The sequence below is a fragment of the Toxorhynchites rutilus genome, chromosome 3 (genome assembly GCF_029784135.1).
Source record: "Toxorhynchites rutilus septentrionalis strain SRP chromosome 3, ASM2978413v1, whole genome shotgun sequence".
In the NCBI taxonomy this organism is placed as follows: domain Eukaryota; kingdom Metazoa; phylum Arthropoda; class Insecta; order Diptera; family Culicidae; genus Toxorhynchites; species Toxorhynchites rutilus.
The window spans coordinates 274237459-274258625 of NC_073746.1; the positions used below are offsets into that span (position 1 = coordinate 274237459).

At 41.1% G+C, this 21167-nt stretch overlaps 1 protein-coding gene across 1 annotated transcript; it reads right to left on the minus strand.

Moving 5' to 3' along the window:
- Positions 1-10089: 10089 nt before the first annotated feature.
- Positions 10090-15895, minus strand: LOC129777777 (odorant receptor 94b-like). The gene is made up of 4 exons (XM_055784261.1): positions 15167-15895; positions 10547-10646; positions 10221-10487; positions 10090-10165 (listed from the first exon to the last, which is right to left on the minus strand). Exons 1-4 carry the CDS (start codon positions 15883-15885, stop codon positions 10109-10111), a joined length of 1143 nt encoding a protein of 380 aa, XP_055640236.1. The 5' UTR covers positions 15886-15895; the 3' UTR covers positions 10090-10108.
- Positions 15896-21167: the final 5272 nt, after the last annotated feature.

The window sequence follows — 21167 nt, forward strand, 5'->3', positions numbered from 1 at the left end:
GGGTGGCAGCTAAAATGGTCATGTCAAGTTCAAAAAAACGACCGTGTACATTTTGTTTATTGGCCCAAAAAAATTACCTGTGCAAAATTTCAGCTCAATCGGACAAGGTTTAGGGATGCCTCAAAGTTCTCAAAGTTTTGATTTTTCGTTCCTTGAAAATCTCCCTTAGTGGGAGTAAAGGAAGTTTAGAAAATCGATTTTTTTCGATGCCAAATGACTTAAGAATGCATTAAAACAATTTTTTGGCCGAAGAACGACTTTTTGGGACTTGGAAGATTTTCGAGGATGAAAAAATCAAAACTTTGAGCGCTTTGAGGCACCACTAAATCATGTCCGATTGAGCTGAAACTTTGCACAGATAATTTTTTTGGGCCAATAAACAAAATGTAATGCGTTGTTGTTGACTCGAGGAATCCAGGAGAGAATGGTCACTAGCCGGCACAAACATCAGCTCGTGTAGAGTTGTCATGAGCGGTACAACCTTTGGCTCTTATTCAATCAGTGGACTGCACAACCTTCGGCCCGTGTATCTGTAAAGAGTGTGTGTATGTATTGCCGCGACTAAGTAAAAGTTTATAGATCGGATAGGAGGGATATGAAACAGGGACACAACGAAGGAAACATCATTAAACGTTGACATCGGCGTTTCTGAGGAACAGGTATAGATGGAGCAGAAGATCAGGATCACGGCTACCTAAGATATCCCGGACGGGGATATCCGATTGTCTGCCTTGTGCCCTCAATGCTCTGGAGAGCTGAGAGCGGGCATCATGGAACCGGATACACGACCAGACAACATGCTCGATGTCGTGGTAGCCATCGCCACAATCACATAGATTGCATGCTGCGAGCCCAATGCGATAAAGAAGCGCGTTTAGGTTGTAGTGATTGGACATAAGCCGAGATATCGCGCGAATGAAATCACGACCTACATTCAATCCCTTAAACCAAGCACTCGTCGAGACCTTAGGGATAATCGTGTGTAACCAGCGACCGCACTCATCTTCACTCCACATGCGCCAACTAACGAGTGTGTGCTGACGAGGAATGTGAAAAAAATCGTTATAAGCAATTTGCCTTTCAAAAAGTTCGCCTTCTGAAGCGCCCATCTTAGCTAGCGAGTCCGCTTTCTCATTTCCCGGAATCAAACAATGAGAAGGAACCCACGCTAAGGTAATCTTGAATAATTTTTCGACCAAAACACTCAATAGTTTTCTTATTCTTGTTAGGAAATAAGATGAGCGTTTATCAACCTTCATTGAGCGGATTGCCTCTATTGTGTTGAGACTGTCTGAAAAAATAAAATAATGGTCGATGGGTAGTGTTTCAATGATCCCTAGAGCATTTCAGCGACATACACGGAACAAGGATCTTCGAGTTTGAAAGAGGCACTGTAATTTTCATTGAAGATGCCGAAACCAGTGTACCCGTGTATGAATAAACCGTCAGTAAAGAACATTTTATCAGATCTAACTTTCCCATATTTTCCCGAAAATATCGACGAAATAACATTAAAGCGTAGAAGATCTGGGGTTCCATGGATTTTTTGTCGCATGGACAGATCAAAAATGACAGAGGAATTGCAAAAGTATGGGAAGCAAACTTGGATGGAGATGCCTGGTGAAGGGTGCATTTCATGGGTAAGGTACTCATGGTATAAAGACATAAAACTTGACTGAGAGTTGGACTGACAGTTGGAGTAGATTTTCGAAGTTATCAATCACCAATGGATTCATGATCTTGCAACGGATGAGGAATCTGTAGGATAATTCTGTGAACCGAAGAGTAAGCGGGGGTACTCCTGCCAAGACTTCGAGACTCATCGTATGTGTCGAATGCAACGCAGGCAACAATATTGTATCCTCTCCAGCTTGAGAATATGAATCCTGGCAGCTGATCGGAAGCAAAAACTGCCATATTCTAACACTGATAATATCGTTGTTTTGTACAACTGAATGAAATCTCCTGGATGGGCGCCCCACCATCCAAAATATATATTTTATGAAGGCACATGTGGCGTTAGCCTGACGGGGCCGGGAGTCCAATATTTTGACAATTTTTGTCTTACAATTATGTTAGTAATATGTAACCGATTACTCGCGGTTGGCTCGAGGTTAGTATTACAAGTGTTCTCATAATTGGTATGTTGCAGTCTTCGATGCTCTGTACGTGTGCCCGACACGGGATACTTTCTATTGGGATGCAGCTGACCATTAATCAGCAACGCCCCCTAGTCTGTACCCCATATCTAGCGTGGTGCGTCTTTCTCGACTCGAGGAATCCAGGATAGAATGGTCACTAGCCGGCGCAATCATCAGCTCGTGTAGAGTTGTCATGAGCGGTACAACCTTTGGCTCTTGTTGAATGATCAGTGGACTGCACAACCTTTGGCCCGTGTATCTGTAAAGAGTGTGTGTATGTATTGCCGCGACTAAGTAAAAGTTTATCGATCGGATAGGAGGGATATGAAACGGGGACACAACGAAGGAAACATCATTAAACGTTGACATCGGCGTTTCTGAGGAACAGGTATAGATGAAGCAGAAGATCCAGGATCCCGGCTACCTAAGATATCCCGGACGGGGATATCCGATTGTCTGCCTTGTGCTCTCAGTGCTCTAGAGAGCTGAGAGCGAGCAGCATGGAACCGGATACACGACCAGACAACATGCTCGATGTCGTGGTAGCCATCGCCACAATCACAAAGATTGTTTGCTGCGAGTCCAATGCGATAGAGATGCGCGTTTAGGTTGTAGTGATTGGACATAAGCCGAGATATCACGCGAATGAAATCACGACCTACATTCAATCCCTTGAACCATGCACTTGTCGAGACCTTAGGGATAATCGTGTGTAACCAACGACCGAACTCATCACCACTCCACATGCGCTGCCAACTTACGAGCGTATACTGACGAGGAATGTGGAAAAATTCTTTATAAGCAATTTGCCTTTCAAAAAGTGTGCCTTCTAAAGCGCCCACCTTAGCTAGCGAGTCCGCTTTCTCATTCCCCGGAATCGAGCAATGAGAGGGAACCCATGCTAAGGTAATCTTGAATAATTTTTCGACCAAAACACTCAATAGTTGTCTTATTCTTGTTAGGAAATAAGATGAGCGTTTATCAACTTTCATTGAGCGGATTGCCTCTATTGAGCTGAGACTGTCTGAAAAAATAAAATAGTGGTCGATGGGCAATGTTTCAATGATCCCTAATGCGTAATATATCGCACCCAGTTCAGCGACATACACGGAACAAGGATCTTTGAGTTTGGAAGAGGCACTGGAATTTTCATTGAAGATGCCGAAGCCAGTGGACCCGTTTATGAATGAACCGTCAGTAAAGAACATTTTATCAGATCCAACTTTCCCATATTCTGCCGAAAATATCGACGAAATAACATTAAAGCGTAGAAGATCTGGGGTTCCATGGATTTTTTGTCGCATGGACAGATCAAAAATGACAGAGGAATTGCAAAAGTATGGGAAGCAAACTTGGATGGAGATGCCTGGTGAAGGGTGCACTTCATGGGTAAGGTACTCATGGTATAAAGACATAAAACTTGACTGAGAGTTGGACTGACAGTTGGAGTAGATTTTCGAAGTTATCAATCACCAATGGATTCATGATCTTGCAACGGATGAGGAATCTGTAGGATAATTCTGTGAACCGAAGAGTAAGCGGGGGTACTCCTGCCAAGACTTCGAGACTCATCGTATGTGTCGAATGCAACGCAGGCAACGATATTGTATCCTCTCCAGCTTGAGAATATGAATCCTGGCAGCTGATCGGAAGCAAAAACTGCCATATTCTAACACTGATAATATCGTTGTTTTGTACAACTGAATGAAATCTCCTGGATGGGCGCCCCACCATGTTCCGGTTATTGTTTGGAGAAAATTGATTCTTTGCTGGCATTTCTGTTTCAAATACGCAATATGTATTCCCCAGGTACATTTAGAATCAAAATATACTCTAAGGTATTTGAAAAACTTAGAGTGCATGATCGTTTTGCCGGATAGGTGAAGCTGGAATTGGAATTGACCATTTCGGTTTTCTCCGTAGAGAATTCGATACACAGCTTGAGAGCCCTCGTAAACAGGTTGTTCAGGGTATCTTGCAAGGATTTTTGCGGAACGGCGGGATTAGTACCCGTGATGGAAATAACTCCATCGTCTGCAAGTTGTCTCAGCGTGCAGTTTCTAGTTAGACAATCATCCATATCATTGACGTAAAAACTATACAAGAGGGGGCTTAGGCAGGAGCCTTGTGGTAGGCCCATAAAACTGTATCGAGAAGATTTCAAGCTGCCATGATTGAAAAACATGTGCTTTTCTGATAGTAAATTGTACAGGAAATTATTCAGAATTGGCGACAGTCTACGATTACGAAGTTTCTCTGAGAGAATTTCCATGGAAACTGAATCAAATGCCCCTTTGATATCGGTAACTTTTGAAAAGGGCGTATCGATTTTAGTAAGACAAATTTTTGATAATTTTTATCTCAAAAACTATGAGTTGTATCGAAATAAAGTCTTAGAAAGAGTTATAGAGTATTGATGTTGAAATGTGAAAAAATGTACACTGAGAAAAAAAATAGTACTCTTTTTTTTAACTAGAAATGTAGAAAATGTAGAAAATTTAAAAAATTAGTACAAGATGGTAAAACTATTTTTGACAAACTTTGTGGAACATCCAATTTTTATGAATTTTCGAAACTTCGAATTTTTGTATGTTAACAATCATTTTTATTCACAAATTATGAATCCTGGTGTGATTTTACTACGATATTTTACGGCAACTATCCGGTATGTACGCCCTTTTCAAAAGTTTCACTTCAGTCAAAAAAAATCCCAATTGCTGTGGAAAACTCATATTTCCTCCAACGCAAACGAAATACAAGCTTTCATTCGAATCATGTTTTTCAAATCTGCATTTTAGGATGATTTTATTTGGAATTGCTCTGAAGAGAATGGAAGAAGTAAAAAATTCATTTTCATCTTTCAGCTTCGAAATTGTCATGGTCTGCTCTTCAGCAGATCGTGCCTGCAAATAGCGCAAAACAAAAATCCCTTATCTACATTTTAATGGGGCAAATTCACACGTTTTCTGAACTAAAATATGGTTATAGTTATCACTTTTCAGTTCGTTTCTTCAACGAATTCAATTTTGTAAAAAAAGGTGAATGGAATGAAATTCATGAATTGTGTAGCAGGGCCCAGATTTTTTTTTCTCGCTGGCTCGTTTAGCTTTTGAGGGTTACTCCTACAATGAAATACTATAAATTCCGAGCGTCTGTTCATCGTGGAGCGTCTGTCTGGTAGGCATCTAGCGACTGAATACGAAATGCTTTTTCCCTGAGGCTAGAGCTAAGATGGCAAACCCGTCGCGGAGGATAAGGTTGTTGAGCTAATAAACCACTGTATCCGAAATCAAACTATTACGGAAACCCAAGTTAGAAGAATACGGACTGATTTAACGGCAACGACTTCTAGTGAAACAAAGGACACATAGAATGTTTTGAGCTTGGCGCAGCAGGGTAAGTTGCCCCAACTGGCTAGCGAGGCGAGGCGCATGTGGCTCGATATACTGGGGCTGAGTGAAGTCCGTTGGCCGAAATTTGGAGAACACCGACTACCTTCGGGACAGGTACTACTGTACTCTGGCATACGTGGTGACAATGCTCCACAGCACCGTGGAGTTGTCGTGGAGTTCCAGCTCAGCGTACAGGCTCACGCGGCACTGTTGAAGTGGAAGTCTGTAATCAGCAGTGTGATCGTAGCCAGATTCAGGACATGGGTGCGAAACCTCACAATTATCCAGAGATACGTGCCAGCCAACGCTGCTGAGCCGCAGGAGAAGGAGAACTACTACAGCCAGCTAAAATGTCGTGGACAAGATTCCGAAGGGTGACAATAAGTCGCGATTTCAACGCGAAAATAGGTTGCGACAACACGGACTACGAGCGCATCATGTGACGCTACGATATAGGCGAGATGAGCGAAAACGGCGAACTATTTACCGAGTTTTGTGGCAACAACAAGGTGATTGGGGTCACACTTTTTCCTGATCGACCAGCACACAAAGTCACGTTACAATGAGAACCAAATCACCACTCCAAAAACTGGATCTTTAATTCCAACGTGAAATCAGTGCTTTACGCTTGTGAGACATGGGGCGTATCAGCAGAGAACGCGCGGAAGCTTCTTATCTTCGTGTACCAACGCCTGAGGTATAAAATTCGGGCCTGGTGGCCAGACAACTGGATTTCGCATGACGTGCTCCATCGTTGTTGCCAGCAGACGCCGATGTTATCAGAGGTCCACGAGCATAAGTGTCGGTCGATCGACCACACATTAAGGAATAGTGCTGTTGAAATCTACATACAAGCATTAGACTGGAACCCGCAAGGACAATGCAGTAGTGGCAGACCCAGAGGTTCCTGGCGACGGAGACGGAGCCAAATGAGATAATTTTAGTCGACCAGAATTCGACCTGGACACGGGTTAAGGCGAGAGCTGCGAATCGCCCAGGATGAAAGCTTCTAACAAAGGCACTATGCTCCTTGCGTGGAGCGCAGCAACATTAAGAAAGTGAGAACCACAAAGCAGTTGGTAAGTATTAACAGCTAGCGGAGGAGAAGAAAAAAAAAAGATAATACTCCATCTATAAAAAGGTGACAGGTTGTATTGTGAGAAATGCTGTGCAACCAATACTAACCAGTTCTCAAGCCAGATTCATGTCTGCGGGTTCTACGACTTACTAGATTTTTACTCTGCGGCAGATCCTCCACATATTAAGTCCCTACGCACCACATCATCGTCGACTTCAAAGTCTAATATGATATCATCGATCGAATGGAGAATAATGGACGAGCAGGACTTTCCCCGAACGCTAACGATGCAGTGTGCGGATTTCTGGCGTTCTGTCTGAACCTTTCGAGACACCCAGGGGACTTCGACGAAGCAATGGACTCTCCTGTATGCTCTACAATGCAACACTGGACGCTGTAATGTGGAGAGCGGGTCCCAGCATGCGGGACGCGATCTTCAATAATTCCAGTCAGTTTATCTGTTTCGCCGATTGCGTGGCCATGATTGGAAAAACACATGCGACGGTAGTGGACTTATAAAGGGTGTGTCACATCAAATTGCATCACGGAAAAAACGCTGTAGAAATTTAATTTTTAGGAATTATATCTTCAGCTTTCGCTTATAACCAGATAAGAGTGTATAGATCACGTTGGCCATGCTTCACTGTAAATTTTTCGTAAATTTGGAAAAATGTCGTCGAACGAAAAAGAGCGTCGTGAATTAATCCTGCGCACTCATTTCGAGAATCCGGAGTTGTCACATCGGGACATCGGTAAGATGCTGGGAATCGTCCAATCCACGGTCAGCAGAGTACTAAAACGATACTTCGAGAACCTAGCCATCGACCGGAAGGTGAAGAACGGCAAAAATGGATGCTCCGTCAGTGAAAAAGATCACAAGCGCGTAGTTAAGCAGTTTAGACGTGATCCGAGAAGTTCGGTCCGGGATGTCGCCAATAAGCTGAATTTGTCAAGTTCATTCGTCCGGCGGACCAAGCAGCGGGAGGGCCTGCGTACATACAAGGTTCAGAAAGCTCCTAACCGCGACGAAAGGCAAAACATGGTGGGGAAGACGCGAGCCCGGAAGCTGTACACCGAAATGCTGACGAAGCCGCATTGCCTGGTAATGGACGACGTAACCTACGTCAAAGCGGACTTTCGTCAGCTGCCGGGCCTGTTGTTCTTCTCCGCAGAGGACAAATTCAGCGTTCCAGAGGAGATTCGCAAGCAGAAACTATCCAAGTTTGCCAAAAAGTACATGGTGTGGCAAGCGATCTGCTCTTGCGGAAAGCAGAGCGCCCCCTTCGTGATGACCGGCACGGTAAACGGGCAGGTTTACCTTAAGGAGTGCCTACAGAAGCGCTTACTACCACTATTGAAGCAACACGAGAGCCCGACCATCTTCTAGCCGGATCTCGCTTCGTGCCACTATTCAAAGGACGTGTTGGAGTGGTACGAAGCCAACGGGGTCACCTTCGTGCCAAAGGAAATGAACCCGCCCAACGCGCCGGAGCTTCGCCCAATAGAGAAATATTGGGCGACTATGAAGCAGGCCCTCCGGAAGAACCCAAAAGTTGTCAAATCGGAGGCAGACTTCAAGAGAAAATGGATTTCTGTTCAAAAAAAACTACAACCTGACGTTGTACAGAACCTTATGGACGGGGTAAAGAGGAAGGTGTGAGCATACGGGCTTGGGCTCGAAGTATGAATAAAAAGAAAATGCCAAAAGTTGTTTAATAGTTTTTATTTTACTGTCAAAAATTTTCAAAAGGATCGGTCTACTGGGCGAATTTCTACAGCATTTTTTCCGTGATGAAATTTGATGTGACACACCCTTTATATTCGACTGAATCACGAGGAAGGTCTGATTAGCTTAGTGATTAATACATCCAAGACTGGATACATGCTAGCAGGAGGTGCTGATCGTAACAGAGTCCTTTTTGGTCGTAATGTTGTAATCGACGGGTGTTCGACGAGTTTATCCACCTTGGATCGTTGATAACAACTGACAACAAAAATAACAGTGAAATTCGAATACGCATAGTCAAAGGAAGTCGTACCAACTAGGAGGTTCCGAAATCCCTAAGATCAAACAAACTCCGACCACGTCTGATTATACGATGTACAAATCGAAGAAGACTCGCACGCACCTCGTGTTTTCGAACGCTGAGTGCTAAGAACAATATACGGCGATATACAGGAAAATGGAGTATAGCGAATGAAGATGAACCACGAACTCTTCAGCGAAGCATTAAGCCCCCGAGAGTTGCTATGGCTGAATGAGTGCGATGCAAGTTTACCGGACCGAAAGGGAGTCCAGGGAGCGAGGTAGTTGGATCGCAATGTTATAAATGGTTAAAAAAGTTTGAAAAATGTTATTTTGATGTGCAGAATGAAGAACGTTACAATCATCGAAAGGATATGAAGACACCGAATTACAAGCTTCATTGGTTGATAGTGAACGTTACCGAAAACAATTGATCGAATTCAACCGTGCTTTGCTCCACAAATGACCGGATTAAGATGGGGAAAAATGTGCATGTTCGATGGTTTTTCGGATAATTTTTGTAGCACACGTAAATTGTTGTTAAGCGACCTCAAAGCTGTATTTATTCATTAAAATTAGTTAGGATATGTTTTAAATAAATATAAACACTTACATTTGGTTCCCTTGTTTTGTATTTAGCAAACCCTACGGAAGGATAACAGAAGTTGGAGCAGTATACATTTTTTATATTGAATTACACTCGTTTCACACTCTACGTTTTTTGTGAGATGTGTATGAGAAATAGATCACGAGACTGTAACACTGGATTTCGATGGTTGTCAGACAAATTGTCATGGACTGTTGCTAATCTAATGCGCAGGATGGAGTGGACAGGAGTTCGGTGGTACTGTGTTACCCTAGTTTTATTGTTTTCCGATGCCTTGTCCAGAACCCGAATCACTGGTCGCCGCATCACTACTCCTGACGTTAGATCTACGACGACAGTTTCATCACTGTACTATTGTGAAGTTTTGGACCGATTAAGAACAAAAGGCCAGGTTTATTGACGAAAGAAGTGTTCCTCATCCACGATAATGCGCGGCCCCATTCTGCTCACGTAACTCAATAGCAATTGAAAAAAATCAGATGGACTGTGTTCGAGCATCCTCCTTACTCCCCCGACCTCGCCCCTAGCGACTATCATTTATTCCCGGTGACGAAGCAGGCGTTCGGCGGTCAACGATTCGATAACACTGAAGAAATTTGTGACGCAGTTACATCGTACTTCGGAAAGTTGGACGCTACGCACTTCGCGCTCGGAATAGAAAACTCGTGCCACGCTATGAAAAATGCCTCGAACGTTACGGTGATTATGTAGAAATATAGAAAATTAAACGTAGGTTATGGAAATCACCTTGTTTTTTGTCCTAACTTTATTTTTCCGCGATTTTTGAGACACTGAAACTCATTTTTTGAACCACCCTCGTAGTTCGATTATCACCGAAACATTTCTTCCAGCATATGAGAAATGTTACGACCGTTGCTTTCTGTTAACGACTGCGTAGATTGAGTATGCTGTATTGAGTGTCTGTAAAGTAACAATATAGATTATAAATTCTTCTCAAACATACATTGCTACAAACTGCTGTGAATGCCTCCAGATTGTAATAGAAAAACCCGCCAGCCTTCAGTTGTATCGGTTTGTTGGTGCGTAACATAAACCTCGTCAATTCCTTCCGGTCAACTACTGCCAATTTGTACCATTCGGAGGCGAATAAGGCTTTCGTCAGTTGCTGACTCTTGAGTGTGATCTCATTGCCGTAGTAGCAAGGCAGAAATATTTGACCCAACATAGCTATGAGGTAAATAAATATGGGAATTGTGATCCCGATTTGGTCCAAGATGTTGATCTAGAATGGTCATGATTTATAAAGGGCTTTTTCTCTCAATTTATCCTTAAAAAGCTTACACTAGAGAGCCGCAACACGGACGCGCAAATTGTTACACCGCTAGCGCACATTTGGGCAAAGATCGGTTCCGAAAATGCTATCTCTGTCTCCCTTACAAAGCTGAAGTGAATTAGTTTTGAGTTAAATATAAGGGTGAAATTCACATTAGTTAAAAATGAAGACGTTCTATTATTTTGGTGTAACACAGACATGGTAATGAATTTTCGGATTAGCCCTAGAAGCCTCTGCTACCGATTTATTGTTTGTTACGATTGTTCAAATTTGAAAATGAAATGGGGATTGATTTGGCTCGTGTTGGGGCCCAGGAACAGAGTTATCTGGATCTGTGAATTTGAAGGCCAGGCTCCCCAACGTAATGGACCATTATCCGAGCGATATACTGAAATCCTTTCATTATGTTGACTATCTTTCAACAGCCGTAGAAAATCCTAAAGTTTATTGCAAAATTCGTTCTTTTGACGGATTTATATCTCGCCGATGAATGTGTGCAGTAACTTATAGCACACATTCATCGGCGAGATATAAATCTGCGAAACATTTGAAGAAATCTATCAGTAGACAAATCGGATAAGTGTTGCTCAGATTCATATCTCACAGAGGAATGTGCAGTGACTTATATTCTGACAATGGAACATTTTTGTTGGAACTCGCAATAAACTTCAGGATTTTCTACGACTGTTGAAAGATAGACTACATAGTGGAAGGATTTCAGCATATCGCTCGGATAATGGTCCTTCGAGCTGGATCAATGGAAATGGCTAATATTGACGTACATTGGATATGGTTTGACGATTATTGGCGGATAAGATGGATTATGAACTGGCGATATAAAGATAGGCACCCCTATTCTGTATTTCGATCGATTCGAAATATTTCGAACGACTTGATAAGATTCCATTCTGTATTCCGTTCGAGTTGTTTTTGCATTTCGTTCGATCTGTTTCTCTTCGAACATTAAATGGACAAAACGTTCGAAATAGGAAAAGCGAAATTATAACTCGAACGAAATAACGGTTTCGAACGAAATGGAAATCCGTCGGAATACAGAATAGGGCTGAGGATTTGGGTTCGCGACTTCTATGGCGCCTCATCATAGGATTGATGGCGACAGAAGATCGTGGTTTTTATTTGATGATGCTTCAACGCCATGCAAGGATGTTCGCTCGGCATGGAAAGAAGAATCGTCATTGGAAGCGTGTAGTTCAAAAGCAGGTCGCCATCACACCTGCTATTGTGGTTCAAGAAGGAGAACACAGATTATTCTGCATTGATTCGCCATCATAAATACATCCATTCAAAATAAGAATAGAGTGTAGCTGACCGAACGATCTTGGACTTTTCTTTGGGCAACTAAAACACGACCGATCCTCTTAACGTGTAACTTCCGACCCTTTATTTTTCGCACTCCATATCAATTGACCTAACACTATACATTTTATCAAAAAGGGAGGTGCTTCGGAATACATTTCATATTCACCAATCAGAATCGACTAGGCTATATATATTATGGCAAACAAAAATTTGATTACGCGGAATTTAAGTCGCGCGGATGTTGAACTGGCCGGCCCGAGCCGCATAGGAACTCGACCCTGTTTTTTTTCATATTCGCGTCAGTAGAAACATTTAAAATAGTCAGCGACACTGGCTGACGAATAAAATCGTAATGTGAGATGTTTCGATGTGGTGGATGTACTCGCGGGCTTGAAATTAAGTCGCGCCTGAAGAAATGTGAGGAATGTATCCTCCAAGCACCTTTACAAAATGTTCATGATTAGGGGCGCTTCAAGAGGTTCCCCATCAAGAGAAGAAATAAATAGGATTTTATTCCGCTGAACAATAATTGAGCCAACGCTTTAAAAGCCGAATTGGATTTCAATTCGTCATCATTAGGAGTTCGAATAGGACATTCGAACTGGGAAATGGAGATTCAATCCGGCTTTCGAACAGTGCAGGCGCACTTCACTGGCTTCTTTTAACTTTCAAGGAGATTTTTTTCTTAAATTCAACATTTTTGGAAGATACTTTTGGTGTATGGGTTTTCACCGAACGTCGCTGATAAGGATAAGACATTGCATACTCATTACCATTCTCGTAATTGCCTAAAAAAGGGTCACCGGGCAAAATATTTCAATTCGAATGTTTCCTGCCGAATTTGTAAGGGAAGATACCATTCATTTGTGCACTTTAAAGCAGAAAGAAATGTTCCGACGAATGTCGCGAAATCACCAAGGCGAAAACATTCTAATGGTTCGAAGGAAAACCGAGAAGCTTCAACATCCTCGATTAATCTGGCGGTAAATGAAATCAATACTGCTTGAAGTGCTCGGAATTATTATTATTGGAATCGAATTCTTCTCCGACATCTTCGAGCACTACAAAAAGGATAGTTTGATCAACAACCCACACTAAATGAATCAGTTTTTGACTGAGTGGTTAGTGAAGGGATGGCACTTCGAGTAAATAGAGTAAATTCGTACAAATTGCAACATGTCAATTACTAGGGATTTGAAGGCGTTGATTGCAAGGTTTTGATCATGCGAAGAGATTGAGTCAACCAACGATTATTCACCAGAAGAGGCACACGCTGTGATGATTTATAGTTCGAATCGGTCTGCCAGAGGTTAAAAGGCAGTTCAATCTGTCTACCACGATATGAAACTATTGAGTCCTGCAACTTTTTTCTCCGTGCACTCATCTGTGAACTTTTTTCAGCTCAAGGTAACAAACGTTTACCAACTCGGGCTTACGGCTTACGGATTTACGTTCGTGACCGAACCAGAGTTTTACCAAAATGATCAATGCAAATAAAAACGCTCAGTAAAAGGCTACTTAGAACATCTCAATAATATCAAAATTTCAGTTCCTGGCAAAAATTCAGTTAGGCCCTTATGATTTTGAACACTAGCATTAATTGGCGAAAAATGTAGTTCGTTCATTTTTATAAATTTGATTATTCTTATCATCGATTACGATACTTTCTCTATGAAAAGGATTATTATAATACTTGACGTAAAAGTAACACTTTTTGATCCTCCTGATCGTTGTATTTTTGACAACCATTTTGAATCTATCCGCGATACTTAGGTAATTATATATATTTTTTTTTTCAATGGCGCTAACGTTCCTAGAGGAACTTCGCCGTCTCAACGTAGTATTACTTGCGTCATTTTTATTAGTACTTAGTTGAGATTTCTATGCCAAATAACACGCCTTGAATGCATTCTGAGTGGCAAGCTCTAGAATACGCGTGATCACAGTGCAAGTCGGAGGAAATTTCTTTGACGAAAAATTCCCCCGACCAGAACGGGAATCGAACCCGAACACCCGGCATGTTAGTTATGACGCTAACCACTCGGCCAAGGGAGCACTAGGTAATTATATCCATAACTCTTGTTTACAATATTCAACCAATCAGTAGTTCCTCTATATCTTGACAACGTCATAGGATTAAGCAGTTTTATGTTGCAAAATCACATTATCAAGTCTCTCGTTTTATTGTAACCTTTTGCTTTACAATATTCAGATCAAATGCACCAATAACATCATTGAGATTGTGATTGATTCATGATCCCAAAATCAGAACTGGGCTTTGACCGAGAAGCTTCGGTTCGGTTGTTGATGTGCTGCGCTTGGAGTTATCATAAGGAACCCATTTTAATCCCTCGATGCAATGCAGAAATATCGCTCCGTTAAAATGATTCAAAATATACGAAAATTGGGGGTCTTCGTAGCCACTTGGTTACGCATTCGCTTACCAAGCGATCGATCGTGAGTTCAAACTCAGGGCCCTCAATTGACCATCTTTGTGTTGTTAGAGAATAACTACGTCCACGTAGTCATCATCAGCGATGGAAATCGATCCACGGTCGAAATAAGATCGATTCATCCATACAACTGCTCTGCTCTGTAAGAAACATCGGGCTGCTGTTCTATAAATAACTCAAAAATGATCAATATCAACTGTCTCCGCTGTCCGGTCTGCTGAACAATGGATGAACAGAAAGAATACCCTTACGCCTAAATGGCTACTACTGTGTAATTTACTATAATGTAATGGAACAGAAAACTTAACGCCTAAATGGCTACTACTAACTACTGTGTAATTCACAATTCATAGAAACATAAACATATGTACATGTACACGATTAAACCCGGCTCTGTTACAGCTAAATGCTAATGAGCCTAATAAATAAATGGGATAAAAAAAAAATACGAAAATTTGCCGTTCCCTTTTTTTTTTTAAATCCATACGACTTTTCAAATTACATTCACTGGTCTTGAGTGAGAGTACATAAAAAAATAGTGAACACGAAACGGCCACGACATCGATATTTCAAGACAACATGTAGCTCTGATTCGAAAGGCAAATACCTGACAGAGCCAGTGACAATAATATGAAAAATCTGATGGATTGTTCATTCATATGACATAAGCAAGCAAACCATTTGTCATGACAATTGTCATGCGTAAATGCGAAAACAGAATAGAAACATACGGTATGAGGCATGATGTCGACGCCAACCTCTCTCAGTTTCTATTCTGTTTTCGCATTTTCGCATGACAATTGTCATGACAAATGGTTTGCTTGGACATAAGTATGCATAAGCCATAACCTTTACCTGTGAATCCGGTTGTACTGCTGAACGTTCTCTGCGAATGTCTTCCTGTATGTCTGGGACCTGTTGCAATCGGCCGGCAGTTTCGCGAATCTCAGTTTCAACAAATCCAGCTGACTCCCGGCTGCCGCCAGAAGGTATATGATATGCATATCACCAGTGACATTCAGTAGACAGTGGCCTATCATTCCGAACATCTGATAACTGAACACCCAGTAAAAGTTGGTTGGATTCGTTTTTCCGAGTGGAACCCAGTAGAACCATCCGAAATATGGCAGTTTGTACTGACCGTCGAACAAGTATGCGAAATGTGAAAGGCAGGCACTAAGGCTCCCCAGTAGGTATACCATTAAAGCCGCACTCAAGGTGCCAAACAATTTCCTATGAACTTGCCACTCATGTTCCGTCCTCGGTGTGAAATGTTCCGTGATGGTCAACCGATGCAGTCGATAGATAGTTTCAAACCTGTTCGTGGTTACGATTGTTTTCGTGACCATGGCGATCTCGGTCAGCAAGATGAACATAATACCTGACCACAGATTGTCCGTGTAGAAGGCACTGGCGAACATCGCGATCAGATAGATAAAGGTGAAGAAAAAGTGGTATATCCGTCGGAACGCTCGGTAGTACGGGCTTTCATCCTTGCTCGCCCAAAGACCGTAACATTTCCAAACCCAGAAAGTGATTCGCTCGCACAGGATGAACTCTTCGAACTGAGACATTATACGTGTAGAACTGAGAACGGAGCGGGATAGCGGGTTGGATTTATTCGGAAAAGTTTCGAACAGACGATTGGGTGTTAATTATCATTTAGGTTGCATCTCGTCTGTTAATGTTATATTACGGACGCCCCGATCATTTTGAACCTATTATTATATGTTAGAGACATGAAAACTTTTAAATTGATGTTGGCAGCAATCTAGCTGTTGAACACTTTAAGGCAGTTTTCTAGTCTAGAAATTTGAAAAAATGGCACAACTTTTTTATTGAACCCTCTCACTTCATTAGCTCTTAACTACTCTAGTTATGAATATTTTTTCACCGTTCAATTTTTTTTAATGTTAAAAGATAGTAAATGAACAAAGAATGATATAATGACTTGTAGTCTACATGAATATAATTAAGATTAAGGTAAACAGTCAAAAACATCAAGTAGACAAATTAAAATGTTTCAAACGACGCTTAAATACATCCACAGAACAACAGAAATCGAACAGGTGAAACACATAATTAAATTCACGACACATTGATACAATTGGTTCATTTCTCCCGTATTCGGTTCGCCTGAAATCTATCCGCAGAAATTCCCTTGATCGCAGGACTACAGCAGGTGCGTTCAAATTAAGCTGCCCAAGAATATGGGAGGAATCCGCTTCTCCTAACAATACTTTTGCGACAAATATAGCTCTGGCTGAGCTACGCCTTTGATGCAGAGTTTCTATTCCAAGCAGGCGGCAGTGATGTTTATATGGTGGTAGATCAGCGGGGTCGGTCCATTTAAGAGACCTCAGTGCAAATTTTATAAATCGAGACTGAACAGCCTCAATTCTGTTTATCCGGACATGCGCATATGGACTCAAAACAACAGAAGCCGTCTCCAGAACCGATCTTACAAGAGCGTAGTACAGTGATCGGAGACAGTAGGGGACTCGAAAATTGTTTGCAGCTCTCATTATAAAACCTAAGTTTCTGTTTGCCTTAGCGATTATGCTAGAGTAATGATCTCTGAAGGAGAGTTGTGAATCGAGATGAACTCCAAGGTCCTTCACCACACTGACTCTCTCGATGGGGCATCCTCCAATGTTATACACCCAGTAAATTGGAGATTTTTTCCGTGTGAAGGTTATGACAGAGCATTTCTGAACGCTGATGGTCAGATGATTAGAACAGCACCAGCACCAGTCAAACTGGCGAGTGAGTCGCTGCAGTGTCTTACAATCCTCAGTGGATCTGACATTGTAATAGAGCTTAAGATCATCCGCATCCGCAATTCGACAACCTGAGTTTAGCGAGCACTGGTTCTACAAATAGCAGAGATAGTTTAACACTTTCGTCACCCAGAGCGATTCGGTCGAGTTTCTTGCGGGGCCCAAAATCAACTCTCGGTGAGCTAGAGAAATAAGCGGGCAACGATAATAATGAATTCGGGTTCAATTCAGAACTACTTTTCTGTTGAATCCGAATGAAATCGACTAACGGCTGATTAGAAAAATTATAGAAATCATAATAAAAAATTAAATTCAACCGAACGTACTTGCTCTATATACTGTATTCGATGACGATGAATAACTGCAATTTTATTGGAGAATATGGATTATTCTGTTCAATCGATCGCGAAGATTCTGTGAATATATCATACCAAGAACATATGTCACTTTTGTAGGAAAATAATCGTCACAAACTATATCACATTTGACAGCTCCGACTTCTCACGTGATTCGTTTTTATTATTCTTTGCGCTTAGCTAAAAGAAGAAGCAAGTTGAATAATAATTGCAAAACTCGGATAGGCCCAAAAATGTTTTTTCTTAGACGTAGGGGAGTAGGGGTAAAACGAACATGTTAAGAAGAACTTCAATTATATCTTTGGAAACTCATGTTTCCCAAAACTTTGATGCAATTTCTTGCAATTAGATATACTGTTTTTCTACCTAATTGGCCAAATATTATACAAAAAAGTGTTTTTCATTTTTTTTACTGAAATTAAAACAGACCGAAAATTACAACATTTTTTTCGATGCGGGTAGTATGTACATATAGTGGGGGTAATATGGACAGGTTTGTAATACATGAGGCGTAGAGGTTTATCGATCGAGAGGAATAATTTTATTCAACCAAAAACTAAACTCATCACGAATGTCCGTAAAAAGATGAAAAATTGACTTAATCCACCTAGAAGTGATGTCGTGCTTTTCAGCAGTGTAAACAGTCAGACTCTCAACTATTTTGCTTTTGGTTCCAGTCAGCGTCTAAACAGTCCACATTTGGCGATTTAATTTCCATTTATAGACGCAGGGTATTCCTAAGGAATAGGCTAAACAGACTTTTCACAGTCCATCTCACTCCCACTGGCAACTGTCCGTTTTACCCAGCCAGTGCAAATATTTTAATAATTTAAATTTATCACTCAAAAAAAAAATTACTTTTATCACTTCTCTGTCAACTCACAAACCGAAATATAACCATTAGCGAATAGAATTTTGATATTAAACCACTCAAAATGCTTAATATCGAAGCAGCTAAAATTACATCCAAACGCGGAATCATGTACGATTTTCGGTTTTTGTTTCTCTTTTCCACTTTTGATCAGTATTAATTGCCATAGGGTGGCTTAAATATTATAGAATAACATGTAGAAGGTGTTCTCATTAACAGAAATCTGAAATTCAAAATGTAACTATACAAATCAACCACCTTCCATAAAAGCTTATCATTATAATATTAATTATTATCCGATAGTATATTAAATTTTTAAACCATTTGCGTAAAACGTGTTCCTATTACGTACAATACATATTCGTTACGGAAAGGATTTTTTTTTCATTTTTAACCCTTTGCAGTCGTATTAAATTTGGACATGGATATAAAATACATAACTTGTAAGATTATTAGCGATAAACAAGATTTATGTATCTTTTTTGTGAACTTTTGTAAATACATACTGATCATGAGATGTTTCCATATAAAAATTATATTTTATAACTCTCTTTCATGTGACATCTTCCGAAACAGTCCCTGTCCTGGTTTTCGACTACATGTATCGCAAACCTAATAAGTTTGGCGTCTTCCGCCTTTTACTTACCTGGTTGGACATACAGATTAACCCTCTGATTTATACATCTACACAGCACCGCAATATATGGAACTTTATTTTGAAATTTTCCTCAAGCATGGGTGACAACTTATGTTTATATCAATTACCGTTATCTATTGTTCATAAAAACCCCATTTTGATACAGGAAAAGGTTCACTAGACATTAGGATTCTTCTAAGAAGTGTGAAATGACGCATTTTTAAAGATTAGTATAGTTCCTTGATGTGGTGTCTGAGAGCAGACAAACGACCGCAAAGGGGTAATTTTTATTCTAAAAGTGCGTTTATTCCATCTGCAAATCCAGTCACTCTTACTTTGAAAATAACAGATTTACATTTGGAAGATTTTATATGTATGATATGTACTGTTCTTATACGGTTCAAAATTTGAATTGCAGGCATTCAAAAAAAAAATTAGTATCCCTGCATAATCATTCGCAATTGATCGCGAAGCTAAATTTAATCAATATTTTTGAATCACAGGAGGTCATCCAAGTCAGTCGCTTTCGAAAGAAGAGTCTATTCTGATGTCCGCAACGAACATTGGAGTCTGGCAGGAATGTGCTATTCGTCAGCTAAACAACCGGATATATTCAGATTATCACAGGTTCAGGTCCCTGTAGAATTCACTTAAGGGCAAGAACATCGACTCTATGGACAGCATAAAAAAGCAAAATTCTGGAAGGATAGAACTTTTGAGTTGCGTGTAAGATGGCGAAAGATTGTGAACAAAACTGTGCATATGAAATGTATGTCTGCCTATTAAAATTATGCTTTTGTTTTCCCAAAAATCGACCCGAACTTTCCGGACAACCCAATATGACCTATCCTGATTTCTTCCTAATTTTTATATTCATTCTTCCTGATTTTTGAAAATTATAGTTGGCGACCCTGGTTGTGATACATGAGAATTTCGGATTTTCGTTTCGTCAAGTGATCGATAGTTCGCATTTACATAATCAAATCACTTGCCTCGGTGAATCCTGATTATTATCTCTCCCCAATAACAACTATCTCTTCCATGATAATCACAAGAGAACCACGCGATCATTCTGGCCGCAAGTATCATAGAAGAATTTCATGCCAACTCGTCTTAGGAGTCTTAGGAGTCTAATCCTTTTTTGAATATTTCAACTACGCAAAGTTGCTTAAAAGACCCATGCGCTTACACCCACATCGTTTCGCTGCTATCTGAGATGGTGCTGCCAACGGCCAGTCGAGTTGGCATGAAATTCGTCATACTAACATTCCTTCCCTTTCCCTGGAGACGTGAGCGTGGCCGGCGTCATTATTGACTATTTGAAGCTCGAATCACAGATTCATGCACAATGAGAATGGATTGCTACTCCCAAGCGTCATTCAATGTGTTATTTGTGCAATTTCGCTGGTTCAGGTCAATCAAGTTGCACATTTTGTCGAGTTTTCATTTGTTGTGACGATCTTCAGGTGTAACTATGTTGAAGGCTGTGCTGGAGGAGAGTGCTACGTATGGTCAATTTCTTGGAAGGGTCTTCCAATTACCAGGCTGAACCTTTACTTGGCCGACTTGAGCGCAAATGACGGATTTTGATGTCATATTGAGGGCAACGATCGTTAACATGCTTTTGCTATGCGTAGAATTCCTCTATATCGTCATCAATGCTACCTGGATGCGGATTGTTGGTGTTGATGATGCTGATGTGAAACCTGCACGTCCTTGCCGATAATTGACCATCAACCAATCATTTGTTTCTACATTTCCCCCATCACGATAACAACTGTTCCCAGCTCATGTGTTGCCGCACCAGATGATAGGACCCTTAGGATGATCACTTCTTTCATTTCAGGACACCTTCTGCACGGTGATGTAATTGAAAATTCTCAATATACTCAATATGACGATTTTCGACTTTCGTTGTAAATTTGTGTGTTTTGTGATGTCTGTTCATACGGATGGCTTGTAAGGTTTGCGCCAACTCTTTTCGTCGCCGGAGGACCATCGTGCACAGCTCTGTTTATATCTCCACGCTGATACGAGAATAATAATCACGCGCCTAGAACATGAGGAACAGACACAGTTTCAGCTGCGTCCTCATTGTGAACAGGCCGGATAGGTTACGCCCTCCGTGGATAGGAGGGCCCTTTCTCCTTCTCTGTCAGCATACTTCCAGGATCATACCTGGGTTGTTTACCTGATCCCCGCTTTGGTAACT